Source organism: Lycorma delicatula, chromosome 4 (genome assembly GCF_047948215.1).
Source record: "Lycorma delicatula isolate Av1 chromosome 4, ASM4794821v1, whole genome shotgun sequence".
Classification (NCBI taxonomy): domain Eukaryota; kingdom Metazoa; phylum Arthropoda; class Insecta; order Hemiptera; family Fulgoridae; genus Lycorma; species Lycorma delicatula.
The window spans coordinates 56,946,131-56,964,064 of NC_134458.1; the positions used below are offsets into that span (position 1 = coordinate 56,946,131).

Here is a 17,934-nt window from a genome sequence, read left to right on the forward strand (position 1 = left end):
TTTTATACCTTGAATTAATTCTAAAAAAAAATATATATATATATATTCACAAGCAGCAAGAGTGGATAAAACTAAGAAAGTTTTTTTTTTACTCATTTCCTGTGCAAATAAAAACAGCCGATAATCAGGAATATAAGTGAAAAATGTTAGTCACCATGATAAATGTTTAAGAATTATTAAGCAATTTCAAAGTAACATTTAGTTGACAGATATCTATTATGCAAATTTACAGAGTAAGGTAATTAAAGAAAAATATTAATTTTGAAAAATAATTAAAATAAAAAAATTTTCATCAAATTTCTCAGCTGAACATAAATATGTTTTAACTTATTGTTTATTAATCGAACATTATCTATACAACCAAGTCATTTTAAAAGAAAAGAAAAAAATAAATTTAATATCATATCTAATACAAAAGAATCAGAAAATCATTTACTAAAATGATTTTTAAAATAAAAGTCAATATTAATAGTCATCAGACTCCAAAATATTAATTCATTAACATTTAACAACTGTAGATAAATTTATGTAATAGAAAGCACCTTAACACTAAAAACAAGTCCACATATAGTACAAAATCAGTCATAATTGTTACAAACATACACCAAAATAATTATAAATTAAGATGTTTATAGAGAACTAGCCACAATAATTTTAACAGAAAACTTTATTTTTAAGTGATATTTATACCAGTGATAGGACAGATTTAACAAATTTAGTGGTAAAAACAATTACCTACAGTGTAGTATCATTGAAAAAGTAAATATACAGTTTTGAAAAGATATTCCTCAGAAATTATTAGAGAATCATTTCTCATAAACAGAGTGGTTTCAAACATAAACTTTACACATGCCTTGGACACAAGCATTCCAGTTTCATAATTTTTCTGTTTTAATGTACTGAGTAATTCAGTAAACTGTTACTCATATTTTAAATACACATTTTTTATCTATCAAGGAATGGAAAAATAAAAATAATATATATATATATATATAAGACAACCAATCATCAAAACTGGCTTGCACATAACAAAAAAACAAAATTAAGCACCTAACATTATAAAACATTTAAAAAATGTTTTTTATTAATAAACTGATTTATGCATACGTTTTCTTTAAATTAAATTTCTAACCTAATTAATTATAATAATAAAAAGAAAAAAATAGTTTATATAATATATAAAAAACAACAAAATGTAGAGAGAACTACTGACAAAAAATTGTCTTAATGTTAACCTGATGATCTAATAATTTAAAGATAACTTATGTAGCACTTAAAATAATTACATTGATAGAATAATTATCAAACAAAATCCAGTAATTATACTTTAAATTATGATACATCAAATAATGAATATATAATTATACAGCCAAAAACTGACTACACACAGATCAATTAAATACATTTAATATAAAATTTAACTAAAGATTCTGCAACCACATGATGTATGTAAACTAATGAGTAACTGAAAAAAAAAAGTAATAAAATAATTTTAATTGCGCTCTCACCAGAAATGTACCATGGGAACAGGTAAACATATACTAATAAACAAGAGCGATTAACTACACTTAAACTAGAAATAAAAATTTATATACATAATAAATTACAACAGAAAGTACTCATTTATTGCTGTCGATTATAAAAATTATCGTTTTTCCACCTGTTAAGCTCTAACTTACTGCTAAATGAACACCGCTAGTATTTTTTGTCAAAATACAGCTTTACTGAATAGCCGACAACAAAAGAAGATGAATTAAATAGAAGAAACTTAAGATATAAAGAGACCTCCAATCTAATTCATAATCTTAAAACAACATTAAATGAATACTTGTGCAGCACATAAAACTTCAATCTTGAATTTCATAAATTATTATACAAATTATCAAATTCACTGTGAGAAAATAAATAAAATTTGTAATCATAGTAAATTTTACTGACAGTTAAATTTCCATCTAAGTAACTTCTAAATTGTGAATTTTTCCATGTAAAAAATTTTATTGGTGATTTTAGTTAAATGTTATTAATTATATCGCAAACTGTCCATACATACTGAATTCAAATTTCTATTATAATACTGTTATATTTGATAAATATAAATAATTAAAAGTGTACATTAAAGTTTTGGGCAAATGTATGAATTAGGGAAAATACAGTTAAAAGAATACAGAATGGTAGATGATGGAATAAAAATAGCTGAATATTCTGATGGAGGTAATTTTGAAAAGCAAGAAAACCAGAACATAAAAGAATGACAACAACGTAAACATTAGACCTAATGAATTATTGAAAATGTATTATGTGATAATAAGAATTTTTCTTCACTCGTACAAAAAATTTTCTTTAGTTATAATTAAGCTTTTTTCTAATAATTATCATTATAAAAATTAAATTAAATTTTAAATTAATGCTTATTTTGTTTTATTGCTCATTATAAATAAAATTATAAATATGAAAATAACTGAATATAAATATTCTACATTTTAATAATTTTTAATAAATATTTGTATTTTTTATTTAAGTTTTTCATGGGGTCCAATACAACTTGTATGAAAGTTCAACTTTATTTTTATAACATTCATTGTGTTAAATAAAATTAAGAGCATTAATTAGATTGAAAAAAACTTGATTTCAAAAGTGGGTATTTCAGTTTTTGTATAAATAAATATAATTTTAAAATTTAAATAGTCGATTAAAAAAGTGACTACAAAATACACACAGTAATAAGCGATGTGAGTAAAAAGTGATAAAATAATTCTCAATCTAAAGAATTATGGATGGTTTATTAACGAATCCCTCTAAAATGCATAACTCGCCACTATACCATTTGTTAGAATGAATTCGCATATTTTGTTAGTAGGAAATACTTCACATTTTAGAAAATTGATATAAATAAATCTAACTATGATATACTGTGAATTTTTTTCTACTTTTTTTTTTAAATTTAATAACCACTGTTTAACAATTCAAAATGCCATCAGCATCTGATGGCATTGATGATTAATTTTTTAAATCACTACAGATTGACAGCATAGACTAACTTTGAAACAACAGATCTAGCTTCAAATTAAAAGATCTGATTGTCAAGGGCATATCAAATGATCACGAAGTCAAGCACTAATAGAACTATTCATATTTTTAAAAACAGAAAAATAAGGTTAATAACATTGACTTTAAAAATAAAAGACATTAGAGAGGATTATAGTGGCAAATTAATATAAAGAAACATGATGGTAGTTTTTAGAAAAAGATTAAATCATTCATGGTGGTATTGCAGTTAATCTTTACATCTAACTTATTCTATATCTCTCAAACTTCGAACAACCTGATCTACAATAGAAACAAATCATGTAATAATTTCAGTCATTAGATTCTCACAACATGAACAGAAACAGTAAATTAAAATAAATTCTCTGATTAACTAAACACAAAAGTACTGTTTGTATTAACCAATTTATTTATAATACATTATTACGATACATATAAGATGGTAAAAATCTACACAATATAAAATATCACATCTTATAATACATTTAGGCAATACAAATACAATTTCTGTACGAATAAATTTGCAGGCATAAATCTATTATCAAAATTGTTCACTCAATATTTATCATTAAAAAACTTTAATTTGCAAGACTGCTAGTACTTAAACATGCAATTATCTACATCTATATATATATTTTTTACCAGTTAATTTAACATTGAAGTAGTTATAAACATCACCATATAATACCAGATGTTACAGCAACAAAAATGTGTATAAAATTTTAATAGGCAACAACATTTTGAAACAAATTATATAAATAATTTATTCCAGTAAAATATTTTTCGATACTAAGCTCTTGAAATTTTAAAAAAATATTCATTATAATTTAATGAAAATAAAGACTATTCAATTTTACAAAAAACTAATAATAATTTCTTAGTATAAAATTTTTATATAAAAAAATATTTTTTTAAAATTATTTTTATAAATATATTTTATTTTTGATATATTTAACTACACATATATTTTTTATACAATGACAATAAGTTTTTTCTTTAAATTAGGCAAATCAGTAAATAATCCTATAAAAATATGGTTAATAACTTACAGTTGTACATATTATACAACAAGAAATGTACATGCATAGGCATAAGAGCAATCCAGCATACGGGCTAAATTACATGAATTATAATGTAGGAATTTGCAATACCCATTAAAATACTTATACAATGCTACATGCACTTGTATATTTTACCAAATTTATTTTTAATGGAATACATAAAAATCCACATTATTTACATTAAACTATAAGCGCTCATGTTGTTTAGTCTTAGCGATGTAATTTTACAGTAGAATACATTTCACCATTTAACTGAATATTCGATTAAGGGTAAACATAAAGCAAACTGTTAAATCAAATGGGACATGTTTTCCCATGATCTCAAAAAAACTTAAAAAGTTATTAACTGGTTTTACAGTTACTTTTTTCACATTTATATGTACATAAACATTTCTAAGGAAAAATTCATTTATGTGTTAAGACAGAATAAAAGATACAGAATTACATATAAAAAGCAACTATCACAGCATATTTGGATACAATAGCATGCATGTTCAGTAAGACTGTCCCATAGTCACATCAATACTAACTAAAATAAACAACAAACCACTTTATGATGAATAATCAATTACTTTCATAATTCCTAATACAGAAATAAATTTATTACTACTTAGTAACTGATTTCTTTACATTTTATGGAATCAAATACACAAAAATGTTCAATTACATTATTACAACAACAACAACAACAACAATAATAATAATAATAATAATAATAATAATAATAATAATAATAATAATAATAATACTATTATTATCATTATTATAGAAGGATAATAATAATATTATTATTGTCATTATGAAACTATTAAAAACAGTTTATAATTAAGAAGATGAGTCGAGTCAGACTCCATGTGTATACAGTCACAGTTATATGCAAGTTACTTTTTCAAAAAATAAAAACTAACTAAATAAATGTTGCAGGTAGTATTATTTAAACATTATATAATGATATATACAGTAATATAAAACAATTTTTAAATTGCAAGGAGTATCAATGAAAACACTCACTAGTGTTTTATAATTCTGATTTAGTACATGGAAAGCAAAAGTCACTCATATAACATCTTAGAGAGGGAACACTTTTTAATGAAGCTACGTAATAATATAGCAAACGGCTGCATTATCACGCATTGTAAGAAAAAAAATTTTATGCACTATTTTAAAGTAAAAAAACTTTAACAATATTACAAAACAAAACAAAAATACAGAAGCTTAAATCATCAATATTCTTATTTTAATTTAAAAGTAAATATATTTACTACAATTGATAAAAAAGTATACTGTGATAATGTCAATAAAAAAAGAACTGTAATTAGTCTAACTTTAATGCAGTGCACTATTTTTTAAACAATTAATTAGAAAAGCATAATCCTAAAATAACTTAACTTTACACAATACCTGTTACTTGTCAATAAATCAAACAAAATTGTATGAAAATACTCAATATGCAGCTTTTTATAAAATAAACAATAAGGTAATACTGTTTTGTAATAAACCTTCTGGGATCATCTTCCTTTCATAAACTTGAACTAATTCAGCAATTGTTTTACAAGTAGCAGTTTTGCAGTCTCAACAATATAACACCATAAAGTTACAAAAAAAAAAATTGATCCTTTATTAATATCTAATAATAATAATAATAATTATATATATATATATATATATATATATATATAAATATGGTCCATTAATACCAGTGAGAGAGGCTCCTTACTTTCAGCCCCTTCATTGGTTATATAGTAAAAAAACTGACAATAATATTATATCTATCGAACTTATTTTATTACCACTAATCTACACATTTAAATTATCAGAAATACAAATAATTTTTATTTACAACATACGTACGCTTATAATAAACAAGTGTAAAATAATCCACATTAAAGAATTACAAATACTTGTGTTTAGTGCCATTCCAAGAGGCACAACAAAATCGGCAATGTAAAACATTAACCCATATTTGGCGTTGTCTCAAAGGAAAAAAGAATACAAAATCTAATGCTTCTTTTTTCTTTTAAAAAATGAATCTGCATAGTGACCACCTATGCCCTGAGAATGCTGGCCAATGTAATTACCTTCTGGGCTCGGTTCAGGGGATGGGAGAAGTCTTCTTTTCTGACCTATAGGGGTCATAATAGGATTAGGCTGAGGATAAGCAATAAGTTGTGTCGCAGCTTGAGACCAGATTAAACCAGGCGATTCAAAGGGAGAAAAGATAGGTTGATGGGGTGGAGGAGGGGGTGAAGGTAAAAATGTAGGGGAGGCCCAGGCAGTGGCTGCTGGAAAAATTGGTGGTTTTGGAGGAACAGCCATAGGTATAGGACTGGTTAGTAATGAGCGAGGAAGATGGTGGGGTGGGGTTCCCCATCCTTCAACTCCTGGCTGGATAGTGCTCAGAGGATACGTAAAAGTAGGAGGTGCAGCGGTCGTCGATTGCCCAAGAGAATGAAGACTTGTTAAAAATTGTTGAAGATTTTGAGGGTTGCTCAGCAGATTGAGAATACTTTGCTGGACATCAACTGTTCCATCTGCAGTTATATAATTTGGAGGAGGCATGCTGAATGTACGAGTCGGTGGTTCTGCACTCACTCGCATTGTAGGTGGTGGAGGAGGAGGAGGAGGAGGAGGTAAACTAGTGGGATAGCCATTATGTGGATGAGGTTGTGGAGGAGCTGTTCGCAACTGACCGAGTAGATTTGGCCAATAATTTTCTTCTGGAACTGGAGTCACTTCACCTGATGGTGGACTTAGACTAACTCTTCGACCCGCTGTCGGTGTGCTAAGTAGAGGTAGCTGAAATAAATAAAATAAAGTACATTAAAAAATACTCATCTAAATTCATAAACACTATTACTAAAATATTAATAATTAAAACCACATAATTACTTGAAAGTAAGAAAAATAACATAGGAGAAGAACAGTTATATTTCAGATTTTGGCTAGAAAGTCAAACTCAACTTCAATTCTTTTAACTAAAATTGACAAAATAAAATTTAAGAATAGGAATCTGATATAAATGATTTTTATGGACAACTTTTAAAAGTTTAGTTTTGGCGGTTAAAAAATGTAGATTGATGTAGTCTAATTCTTGGTAGCTGAACAAGGATTTTATTTTTAATAAAGCAATGATTCATTGCACCACTTCATAGAGTTGTGATGTTACCAGGGATAACAGCCATATCTTAATTGCTGTTTGGTTCCTGATCAGAGCACACTGTTCGGTCAGACTTTAATTGAATATCTCAAAACGTTAAATGTTACATGGTCAAGAAGATGGCCAAACCAGTAGATGAAAAGAGGAATACTAAGTATAATACCGTTAGTGTGTTCTGATGACACACCCAACCCACATGTACTTCTGTTATGCCAGTGTTCTGTCATATTAACAATAGTAATGGATTTAAGTTTAATCTATTTTGATTTAGATCATTAATACCGCTGTGGCGGTTAAAGAAATTTGTTGATTATCATGAAGCAACAGCAGTTGCAGGGGTGGGGAGCGACAGAGAAATTACATGTGTAACAGGGACTGAAGCTTATAGAATCCAGTGGTCATCTCGGGTTGATTGCACAGTACAATTTAGATCCTCGTGTCTGTGGTCACTCTTGATTCAACTACTATTATATCTTATGCGCTGTTTATTTTAGGTTGATGTCCCTCGTTATTGATTGAGGTAAGTATTTTTTATATTAATATTATTTTAATATAGCTTAAAATAAGTGTCATTGTTTTTGTTTGCCTGTTGTAACCATACTTATCTCATAATAATGGTATGTTTCAATAGAAGATTGAGAGTGCTCGATACCAGAATGGAATAATTTGTTCATTAACATCAAGTGGTTTATAATTTAAATTTTGTAATTAAACATGTTAATGAATAATATACAATTTAAAACCGCATAAATAATTTTTTTTACAGAAACCAAATGGCCAAGTAGTACATGATTTACTATTACAATCTGCACAGAGTTTTTAAATTGTTTCATTCAAACCAATCAAGACATTGTAATTCACTTCTCTTGGCTACCTTCAACATTCCACATCAAATAACTGGAAAACTTACCAAGAGATGCAATTACGGTAACCAATGATCCTTTTCTAGTTTTACTTTATCTGACCTGTTTCTTGTGCTTTTAGTTTTCTTTTAGTAAGAATCATGTGATTTATTAGTCTTTCTTTTAAATTAAAAATCTATAAAAAGGAAAGTAGTGAACTTTCATCTGGTACTTTGAGCTATCAAAACTGTCCGTCTCAATTTTCACTTTCATAAAGAAATAGGCAGGTCTTTAAATATAAGACAAATAAGGTTTCAGAAAAATTATTTTTCTAAAAAAATGATCATTTTACACACAAATCTATACTGTTACCGAAGTGACATGTACAAATTCAAAACTCAAGTGAACAACTTCTGAAATAAACAAAATCTCAAATTAATGAAAAATATCACAGCGAGTAATGAATATCACTTAAATTTTGTGAAGCAATACATTTTTAAGTACGATGTTAGTCGATGCTCCTTGTGCTACAGAAACATAATAGGCCTATAAATAATTTTAAAAATTGAATCCATTCAACAGAATATATTAATTTATTGAAATTAATTAAAAATTTATCATTTACTGCTTACTCTTATTGTTCCCATTGAGTACTTTCACAGAGATCTTTGCTTCTTCAGAACAGGTCTTTTGGATTTCAGAGCGATAATAAACAACCATTTACAAAGATTTAAAATTTGACATATTTTATTACTTTGTCTTATTAAAAAAAAGTGCTCTGAAGAAGGACAGATCTCTGTGAAAGTACACAATGGGGACAAAAAAAGAAATTCATTAAGCAATAAATTTTTAATATTTCAATAATAGGCCACCTTTAAAAATATAAATGACATTTTTAACTTTATGACAGTATCTTTGATATTAATTTGATAAGGAAATATCTAATGAAGAACTAAAACAGTACAAATAAAGAATAAATAATAAAGAATATGTAATATGAAAATCTAAAGTTATCACAGGTATCTATTGACTTATTTCCAAAGATAAGGTATGCTGCAATTTTTACTGGTTTTATCCATATAATTAATTTTAGTTTTTTAAATATTTGAGTTTTAAAATATTAATTTTCAATTTATTTGAAAATGGACTGACTCCAATATCCAGTTTCTTAACCTTTAAAATAAATGTAACTAGTATTTTCACACTTGTAATCCTTTTGCACAATTAGGGACAGGTCATCTTCTACTTCCTTATCATCCTCTTTATTACAACTTTCTAACCCTAGCAGATTTACAAATTTTGATCATGATTTCTTCATTGATGTTTCATTACTGATATTACTAATATGGATGTTCTTATTTGTACTCTCTAATGCAGGAAAAAGGAATGCTAGAATGTTCATTCAGATTTTTTGTTTCACGTATCACTGTCTTTGCAGACAATCACTTAATCCACAATAAACTTGATTTAAAAATGGTACAAACAGAAGAATGGATATAACAATTATTGATAGATATAGCGATTTTCTTTTTCCAAAGAAAATCTTTTACATAGTTTATACATTTTTCAAAGCCATCAGCAGTTATCCTATACTTTATGTTCAGATGTATACTGAAGGAAAAGATTTTGCTTTTTTAAAAGCAATGCGGAAGAGCAGATTAAGATCACCTGATCATTAGAGGAAGAAGCTTTTCTGGATCATCCGTGTTTAAAAATCATCACTTACTCTTTATTCTGTTTTCCAATGAAGCATGGATCTCCTCGGTTGTCGGGAGTGCAGTTATAGAATAACCCTATGACCTTCATAAGTGTCAAAAACATAATTCAGATACGTCTTTTGGTTTTTTTTTTGGTTTTTTATTTTTTATTTTTTTTGGCTTGATGTTCATCACACAAAGTTGAAGCTTGAGCATGGGATATGGAAATGAAATTTTTAACGTATGAAAAATGCCATGCCTGATTGGGATTCAAACCCGGGACCTCCGGATGAAAGGCCAATATGCTACCACTCTGCTATGGATATTTTTCTATGCAAGTTTACTTTTCCGATGAGAATATTGAGCTTCTGAGTAAATGATAAGTCTTTCTCCTGAGTCTGTGTAAAAAAAATTCCATTTCAATCTTTTCACCCATTTTAATGATGACCTTAAATTTATAATTTCTTATCATTTAAGCAAATTCTTGGCTTTAGCCTGAATAACTGGATCACTTATCGCTACACTACTGTTCACTTTCTCATTACGTTACTCTACTTACTTATGAAGCAATTAAACGGTATTTTTAAACAAAATTATATTTTTTTCAAAATAATCCATTATTGATAATGCAATTTTATTGACAACCTTAATTCTGAACAGTTAGGATAATAATGCTCTACAATATTCATTAAACAGCAATATGAAACATGATATTTTTAAATTATTACAACTTATAAGTGACTGGCTTTTAAATTAATGGATGCCTTCCAAAGGCATGTTGAAGTTAATTATCAGCATTTCTCTGTAAGAATTTGCAGTAACACTGTGTAGGAAGTCACTAACAGCAATGTTTCTGGAAATTCAAACAAATATGCTGACCAATTAATTCCCAGCAACCTTTGGAGGAATTAATCCATTAATTTGAAAGCAAGTCATTTATAACTTTTAACAGCTTTACAGCTCTATAGTGTATGTATTTATTTCTTAATCCTGTAATAGAGGATGACAAAAAGGAATAGGCAATTTCTTTACTCATTAGTTGCACAGCCATAAATTGAGTAAAAAGAACTCCATGATGTCATTTTGTTCTCTAGTCAGTCATTTAGTTATAACGAGGCATTGTTCAGGAATGCACTGCATGTTTACCAGGTGTGTAAATATGAAACCAGAATTTTTTTATAGAAATTACACATTTATTGCATGAAAATGATAAAAAATATTTTATTCAAAATACTGCCCATCGCTAGTTATATATTTTTACTATCTCTCTGAAAATTTATGAATGCCACGCCAAAAAAACTGTTGCTCTTTTGAGGCAAACTAGTCATCGAGCCATTTTTGTACATTTTCATAAGAAGTGAAGTGGTGCTCAGGAAGTGTGTGTCCCATTGGTGCATATAAATAATAGTCGGATGGAGCCAAATCTGGTGAGTAAGCCGCATGTGAAAGTATTTCCCAACTGAACGCCTCAATCATTTCCTTGACTGGTTTTGCTGTGTGCGATGGTGCATTATCACCAAGCAAAATCACTTCGTGTTGCCTTTTTGATATTCTGGTCATTTTTCAAGCAATGCTCGATTCAAATCGATCATTTGCTGTCAGTAGCATTCAGTAGTAACGGTTTTGCCAGGTTTTAGCAGCTCATAATAAATCACACCCTTCTGATCCCACCAAACACAAGCATTGTCTTCTTTCCATAGCGATTTGACTTTGAAATCAATGTTGACAGTTTGCCTGGAGTTACCCATGATCTTTTATGCTTAGGATTCTCGAAATACATCCACTTTTCATCACCTGTACAATTCGATGGAAAAATGACTTTCTTTTGTACCTGGCAAGCAGCATTTCGCAAGTGGTTTTTTGGTTTTCTTGCTGTCTTTCATTCAGTTCATATTGGACCCATTCTCCCATCTTCTGGATCTTTCCCATAGCTATCAAATGAAAAAAAATTTATTTACACACCTGGTATAATAAAAGCATTTTATAAAAATGATTATGAAACAGTGCAACAATAATTTGATTGTCACTTGTAACTTTGGTGATGTGATCTGGTTCCATCAGCTCCTAAAGACACAGTAAAAATTTTGAAGCTATGTGTTAAGTGTATTAAAAATCACCTAGGTCTGATAAAAATATCAAAAAGAAAGAAATTATTATAACTCATTCCTAAAGTTGTCTAGAGAATTCTGTAAGGGATATTGTATGTCACTAGCCTTGTCTTATTGCACTCTAGGCAGAAAATTGGCCCTAGATTAAGTTTTTAATTGAACAAGATTCAAGTGGTACAGGAAATGAAAACACATATGAGGCTCGGCTGATAAATTTTGCATACTAGTGCAATGGAGAGACAAAAGTCACTATCAAGTTGGGCATGCAGCACATGATAGCTAAAATCCCCCTCTACAAATCTGCGATAATGCATTGAAACCTGTTTACTGGTTTCCTTTCCGTAGCAGTTAAAATGGAGTCGAGTACGGCCAATAAGTCAACACGGTTAAAACAGTGTGCAGTGATCAAATTTTTAATAGCAAAAAGTATGAATACTAAGAATATTTTTCATCGTTTGAAAGCAGTTTATGGTAGAGAAACTGTTGAACAAAAGTACTGTGAATAGGTGGGCATCGAATTTCACGTATGTGAAACTAGTAAAGCGACAATTGAAGATGCACCTCACACCAGACGACTAGTTTCTGTGACTGGTGAGAAACATCGATAGCAGGTGGAAGATTTGCTTCAAAGTAACTGGTGAATCACCCAGCAACGCATCACAATTCAGTTAGGCACATCTAAGGAATGAGTAGGTCATATTATTGAGTGATTGGGTTACTGTAAAATCTGTGCAGGATAGGTACCACGCAAACTCTCTTATGGCTCTCTGCAAGCTGAAGTTTAAGCCTATTCTGCATCCACCATACTCGCTGGATTTGGCTCCTTGCGACTTCCACTTCTTCCCTCATCTTAAGAGGGACTTCAAAGGTAATCATTACATCACCGATGATGAGGTTAAGAAGCTGTGGGCACTAGGATCCGAAAAAGACTGGCAGAATTTTTCAGTGATGGAATGAAAAAACTTGTCACATGTTGGAAAAAGTTTATCAGTGTAAATGGGGATTATATTGAAAAATAAATACTGCATTTTGTAGCTAAGGTATTGTACTTTTATTCATTTTTTATTTCATTCCAATATCTCTTTTCATTCCTATGCTACACATATATGTGCAAAATTTATCAGCCGAGCTTCATATTTTAATGCAAATTTTTTTTGCTGAAAATATTTTACCAAACGGTGATGAAAACTAAAATTTCCTGAAAATTTTTAGATGTCTGATAAAGCCTGCTTTATTAAAACGGTTATAATGAATAAACAGAAGCTTCTCTCCCACAAACAATTTTACACCAGTGACCACTGCACAGTACAAAATTGGCAATATGATGTGCACTTTCATCAGACGAAATCATAGTCATATACTTCCCAACTGGAAATATCCGAGCATTTAGTGTGATTTAAGAACGGCACAGCATTTCTCAATAACTGACTCAATTACTTCTCAACAATAACTGGATAATTATCAAGTTAGTGTCACCATATGGTTTCAGCAAAATCAAACTACTGCAACTGCAATTGATTATCAATTACTGGCTCTACTAATAACATTTTTTTGGAATCACATCATTTTTCAGAATGATATAATTTGGTCTGTGAGATCATTATATCTTACAATACACAATTTTTTTTTTATGGGGATTTTAAGAGGCTAAGTGTTCTCTCATTGTCCTCATAGCATAAATGAATTTTAGGATTAATTAAGGTACTGACATTGCTGTCTACAGTAAGTTATCAGTAAGAAATTATTTTTTTAAAGAATTAATAATATATGGCTCAGTTTTGACCATATGGTAGTCATAATAGTGTGAAAACACGGTTAAATTTTATTTTATTTTTTTTTAAATCACCTGTATCTGTGCACCACTCTGTACGCTCAGTATCTAAAATAAGTTTGTAATAAAGCTAATTAAATAACCTTATGTTTTATTTTCTTAAACTTACCTTCTGGGCAGGAGGTGGTGGTGGCTTCAAAAAAGAATTTGGATTCGGTGGAGTAGCATGCGGTGAAACACTTGGCTGTAACCCGTTCTTCCCACCTGGTCCAGGCCCTTTGTGGCCTTCTCCGCTACGGAATCCTTTACAAACCCCAGGTTCTCCAATGCCACCTTCCACAACCATATCTATCAATTGAATCAATAGGACTCTCATGCAAATTGCTTAATAATAATTTAATATAAGACCTATTTCACAATACAGAATCAATATAAATTTTATGCTAAAAACTGCATGCAACAGAATATAAAGAAACTGAAAAATGTTAATGTTACACACAGGATTCTATACCTTGTAAGTTTTCCAACAGATTTCTGTAAATAAGTTACATTTTAATATTTACAAAATATTGTGATTTCTTCCTAATTTTGTAAATTTGAATACAAATATCCTTAACAAAAATGATAAACTTCATTTACTATATAATACAAAACTTTTCATAGTTTTTATCTCATATATTGGAAAAATAAGTTCATTTGACCAAGTATAGAAGATAACTTCTTTTGTTTCAGTACACGGAAAATATGACTACCACCCAGCTGGAAGAAAACACTTCTAGTTGAAGAACATGTCTAACTGGTAAAATACAAAAGGATGCCCTCTTTACTAATAATAGTATTAATTTACAGGGAGTGAAAGAGAGAAAAAATTTATCTTTGGGAAAAGGAAAAGAACTTCTTAAGTACATTCAAAAATTATGAAATAACTGTTATTGTGTTACTCATCATAAAGTACTTACGTGCCAAGCTTTAGAAATAGCCTGATCTTTAAATACCTTTTTAAAATACTTTAAAGCTAGTAAAGGGTGGGTTACAAGATATATAAAATGAGATAACTTTTCATTGATGAGAAAAACATCTTTTGTCAAAAACTACCAAGGGATTGCACAGACAAATTAAATCATGAACATTACAAGGGTTATTGTTAACCAAATTCAAATACTTATAATTAAACAATGTCAAAGTTAGGAGGAAAAAATTACGATCTATTATAACTGCAAGAAGCTGAAAATGTTATGACAAAACTTTAACCCCCTTCCTTATTTCCAATACAATAGCATACATAGTTGTCAAAAAGTGCTCTTGATTAATATTATTTCTTGATTTTTGGCCAGTTTTGGTGAAACAAAAACTTTAAGGAATGTTCTAAATACACAAATTTTATATGTTTAATGTTATAAATATTTCATGACATTTAATGTCACCATAAATTAAAAGTTTAGCTGAATATGAACTCAATAAACAAATAAATTTTCTAAATTTCAAAATCATCAAAGGCAACCAACAAAAAAATAATAACAGATCCCATTCTATACATTAAACACCAATTACGTGACCATACATTAAATGCTTTTATAAGTGACTTACAAACTGCTCAACACACCCATATCACCTGAAAATCCATTACATCTCAGCATTATAAAATACCTAGCACACATAAATGCTATAGCACCATGCTTACTGGCATACCTCTACACTAACAAATTAAACAAATGAGGAGAAACAAATATAAAATATATCATAATAACAAACATAAACAAGACTTAAAGGTTTAATAAATAGATCACATATTTTACATAATTACAGTAAATTTGGCCTTTAGGTTAACTAGATAAATCATTAGACATAAAACACAACTCCCAAACACCAGGATGGCCAGGAATATAAGAGCTGAACTTTTTCAACTGCACAGTGTTCTAAATTTATCAAACAGAATAGAGTTTTAAATAAGAATACAATGAACTTATAAAAAACCTACACAACACAGTAATATCATTCATCTCATAGATCGAAATCATAAAACCACTATCATCGACAGTAATCTTCATATTCTTCACATACATAAAAAAATGATGTCTAACATACTCAAACATTATAATGTACTCCTATAAGAATGATATGACCAGACAGAATTCAAATACAATATACAGAATACAGAATTCAAATACACTCTTTCACCATATTCTAAATATATGTCTATCTAACCAAGAAAAAAATATCTATCCAGCAATAAAGTCAGCCGATATCAACACGAGAGAAACTAAAACATTATGATGTAAGTTTTGAAAACATTATATTTAATCCAACTTATCGCTTAAGTAGTTCTATATAATTTTCATCACCAACCATCAAGGACAAAAGCATAACAAATGTCTAAATAGTAGATGTTATCACCATTAGTGTTACTAAAAAACTGAAAGATTATAATGTTAGTAGTTTTAGTTAATATTTAATGAAGTTAATAAATTATTTATTTCGAAGTAATTTTGACTTCTTTTAGTATTCCAATATTATTTATAAAAGTAGCATTGGTAATTTAGCCCATGAGATAGCTGGAAAAGCTATCTCAGCTTATAGCAATAAAATGAAAAAATAAGATAGCTGGTACCTCTGCTACACAAAATACAAGATAATTTTTTAATATTTTCATGAAAAAAGGATGCTTAAACTTATATAAAGTCATAATAAATTGCCTGAAACACAATTATGTAGAAAATATAGGCAAAATACCAAAGTTTTTGTGAAGGAAGAAGGAGTGGGAAGGGGTTAAAGAAATAGATCTGCAAAACAATAAATGTCTGATACTAAAACACAGCTACAGTATATTGACTTTTTGTTTAGATTTTTACAATCGAAGAGGTTGAATCAATAATTATCTGTAATAAGCTATAAACTTTGTTCCAATAAAAATAAAAAAACTAATATCATTTTTTATCAAAATACCCTTCCTTTTCAATGCACTCCATTGATGCACAAACTTCTTTATGCTGTCAGAAAAAAATGTTTTTGGTCGAGCAACAAACCACACCTTCACCACTTCCTTCTGTTCTTGATCACAGATGAATCGATTCAAACTTTATTTTCTGGAAGATTTCAACTTCCACATGGAATGCACAGAACTTTCTGAGGAGCAGTATACCATCCAGACTTCTAAATAAACGTTTCACTGTTAATCAACAGTTTATTGTTGAGCCACCAAAAGATTGTAAACATCTATTTTCCTGCTGACAGTTGACTTTTGAAATTTTTCCTGGCAAATGATTATGGAAGTCTCCATTCACTCTTTGTCTCGATACAGCAAATCCACGTTTCATCACTAGTGATGACTCTGTCCAGGAAAGTATCACCTTCTTATCGTAGCAAGCCAAATTTTGTTTAGATGTCCAAGCACATTTGCTTATGCGGCACTGTGAGTCGTTTCAGGTTTCACCTTGCACAAGCTTTATGAAAGTTAAGTCTATTGCGGATAATTTAATACACAGAGCTGTAACTGATTTGCTACTTCACTCTGTTACTGAGACCATGACATATAAATGTTCAACGTTGTCATTAGTTATAAACATAGAACGGTGTTCGGCTCCTTCGGCAAGGGTAAAACTTGTGCGACCATTTAAAAACTTTTTAATCCGCTTATAGATAGTCCATTGTGTAAATCAGTGATCCCATATTCTACTAAAAATCTTACACATTTTGGCTCCTGATGACCTTCAGAAAAAAAAATGGATTAGTGAACACTGCTCTTCTTTGGTGCAAACAGAAAGCAGAATAGCCACGATTAACATAAGGGTCGCAACAATACAACTGACTTACCGAATTCAAAACTACCCATTTTTATGTCAGAAACAATTCATAGTACCTGTGTGCAAAATGATAGTATTGCTGATAGAAACAGAAATTCTGATACACTACAGATAATTATTGACTCACTCTTGTATACATTTCTATGAAATTAAATGTTTCTAAGATTCCAAAAAAATTAATTTTGAATTACTGTTTGAGTAATATTCTTTGTTATTTTAGAATCTACCTTTAATGGAGGATAACTCTTCAGATAAGTTAATATATCAATTCATGAATGTAAATGATGAATTTAAACAAATAATTATTTTCAGAAACGAGATAAATCTAACTGAACCATAAGTAACAACCATATAAAGACAAACCAGAAAACTCGGTTTTTTGTCTGATCAGCTATTTAATAGCATTTAAGTAATATTGTATGATATAAATGAAAGTATGCGAGATAATAAAAA

At 29.1% G+C, this 17,934-nt stretch overlaps 1 protein-coding gene across 2 annotated transcripts in view; it reads right to left on the reverse strand.

Moving 5' to 3' along the window:
* Nucleotides 1–5,816: 5,816 nt before the first annotated feature.
* Nucleotides 5,817–17,934, reverse strand: part of LOC142322857 (ribonucleoprotein PTB-binding 1-like) — a 243,124-nt gene continuing 231,006 nt past the window's right edge. Inside the window, exons 7-8 of one of the 2 annotated variants that reach the window (XM_075361942.1) lie at nt 13,851–14,014; nt 5,817–6,902 (exon numbers count right to left, since the gene is read on the reverse strand). In XM_075361942.1, the coding sequence (XP_075218057.1) occupies nt 6,105–6,902; nt 13,851–14,014 (962 nt within the window). In that variant the 3' untranslated portion in view covers nt 5,817–6,104. Of the gene's footprint in view, nt 6,903–13,850; nt 14,030–17,934 lie in introns of both variants that reach the window. The other variant, XM_075361941.1, reaches the window with a different exon arrangement.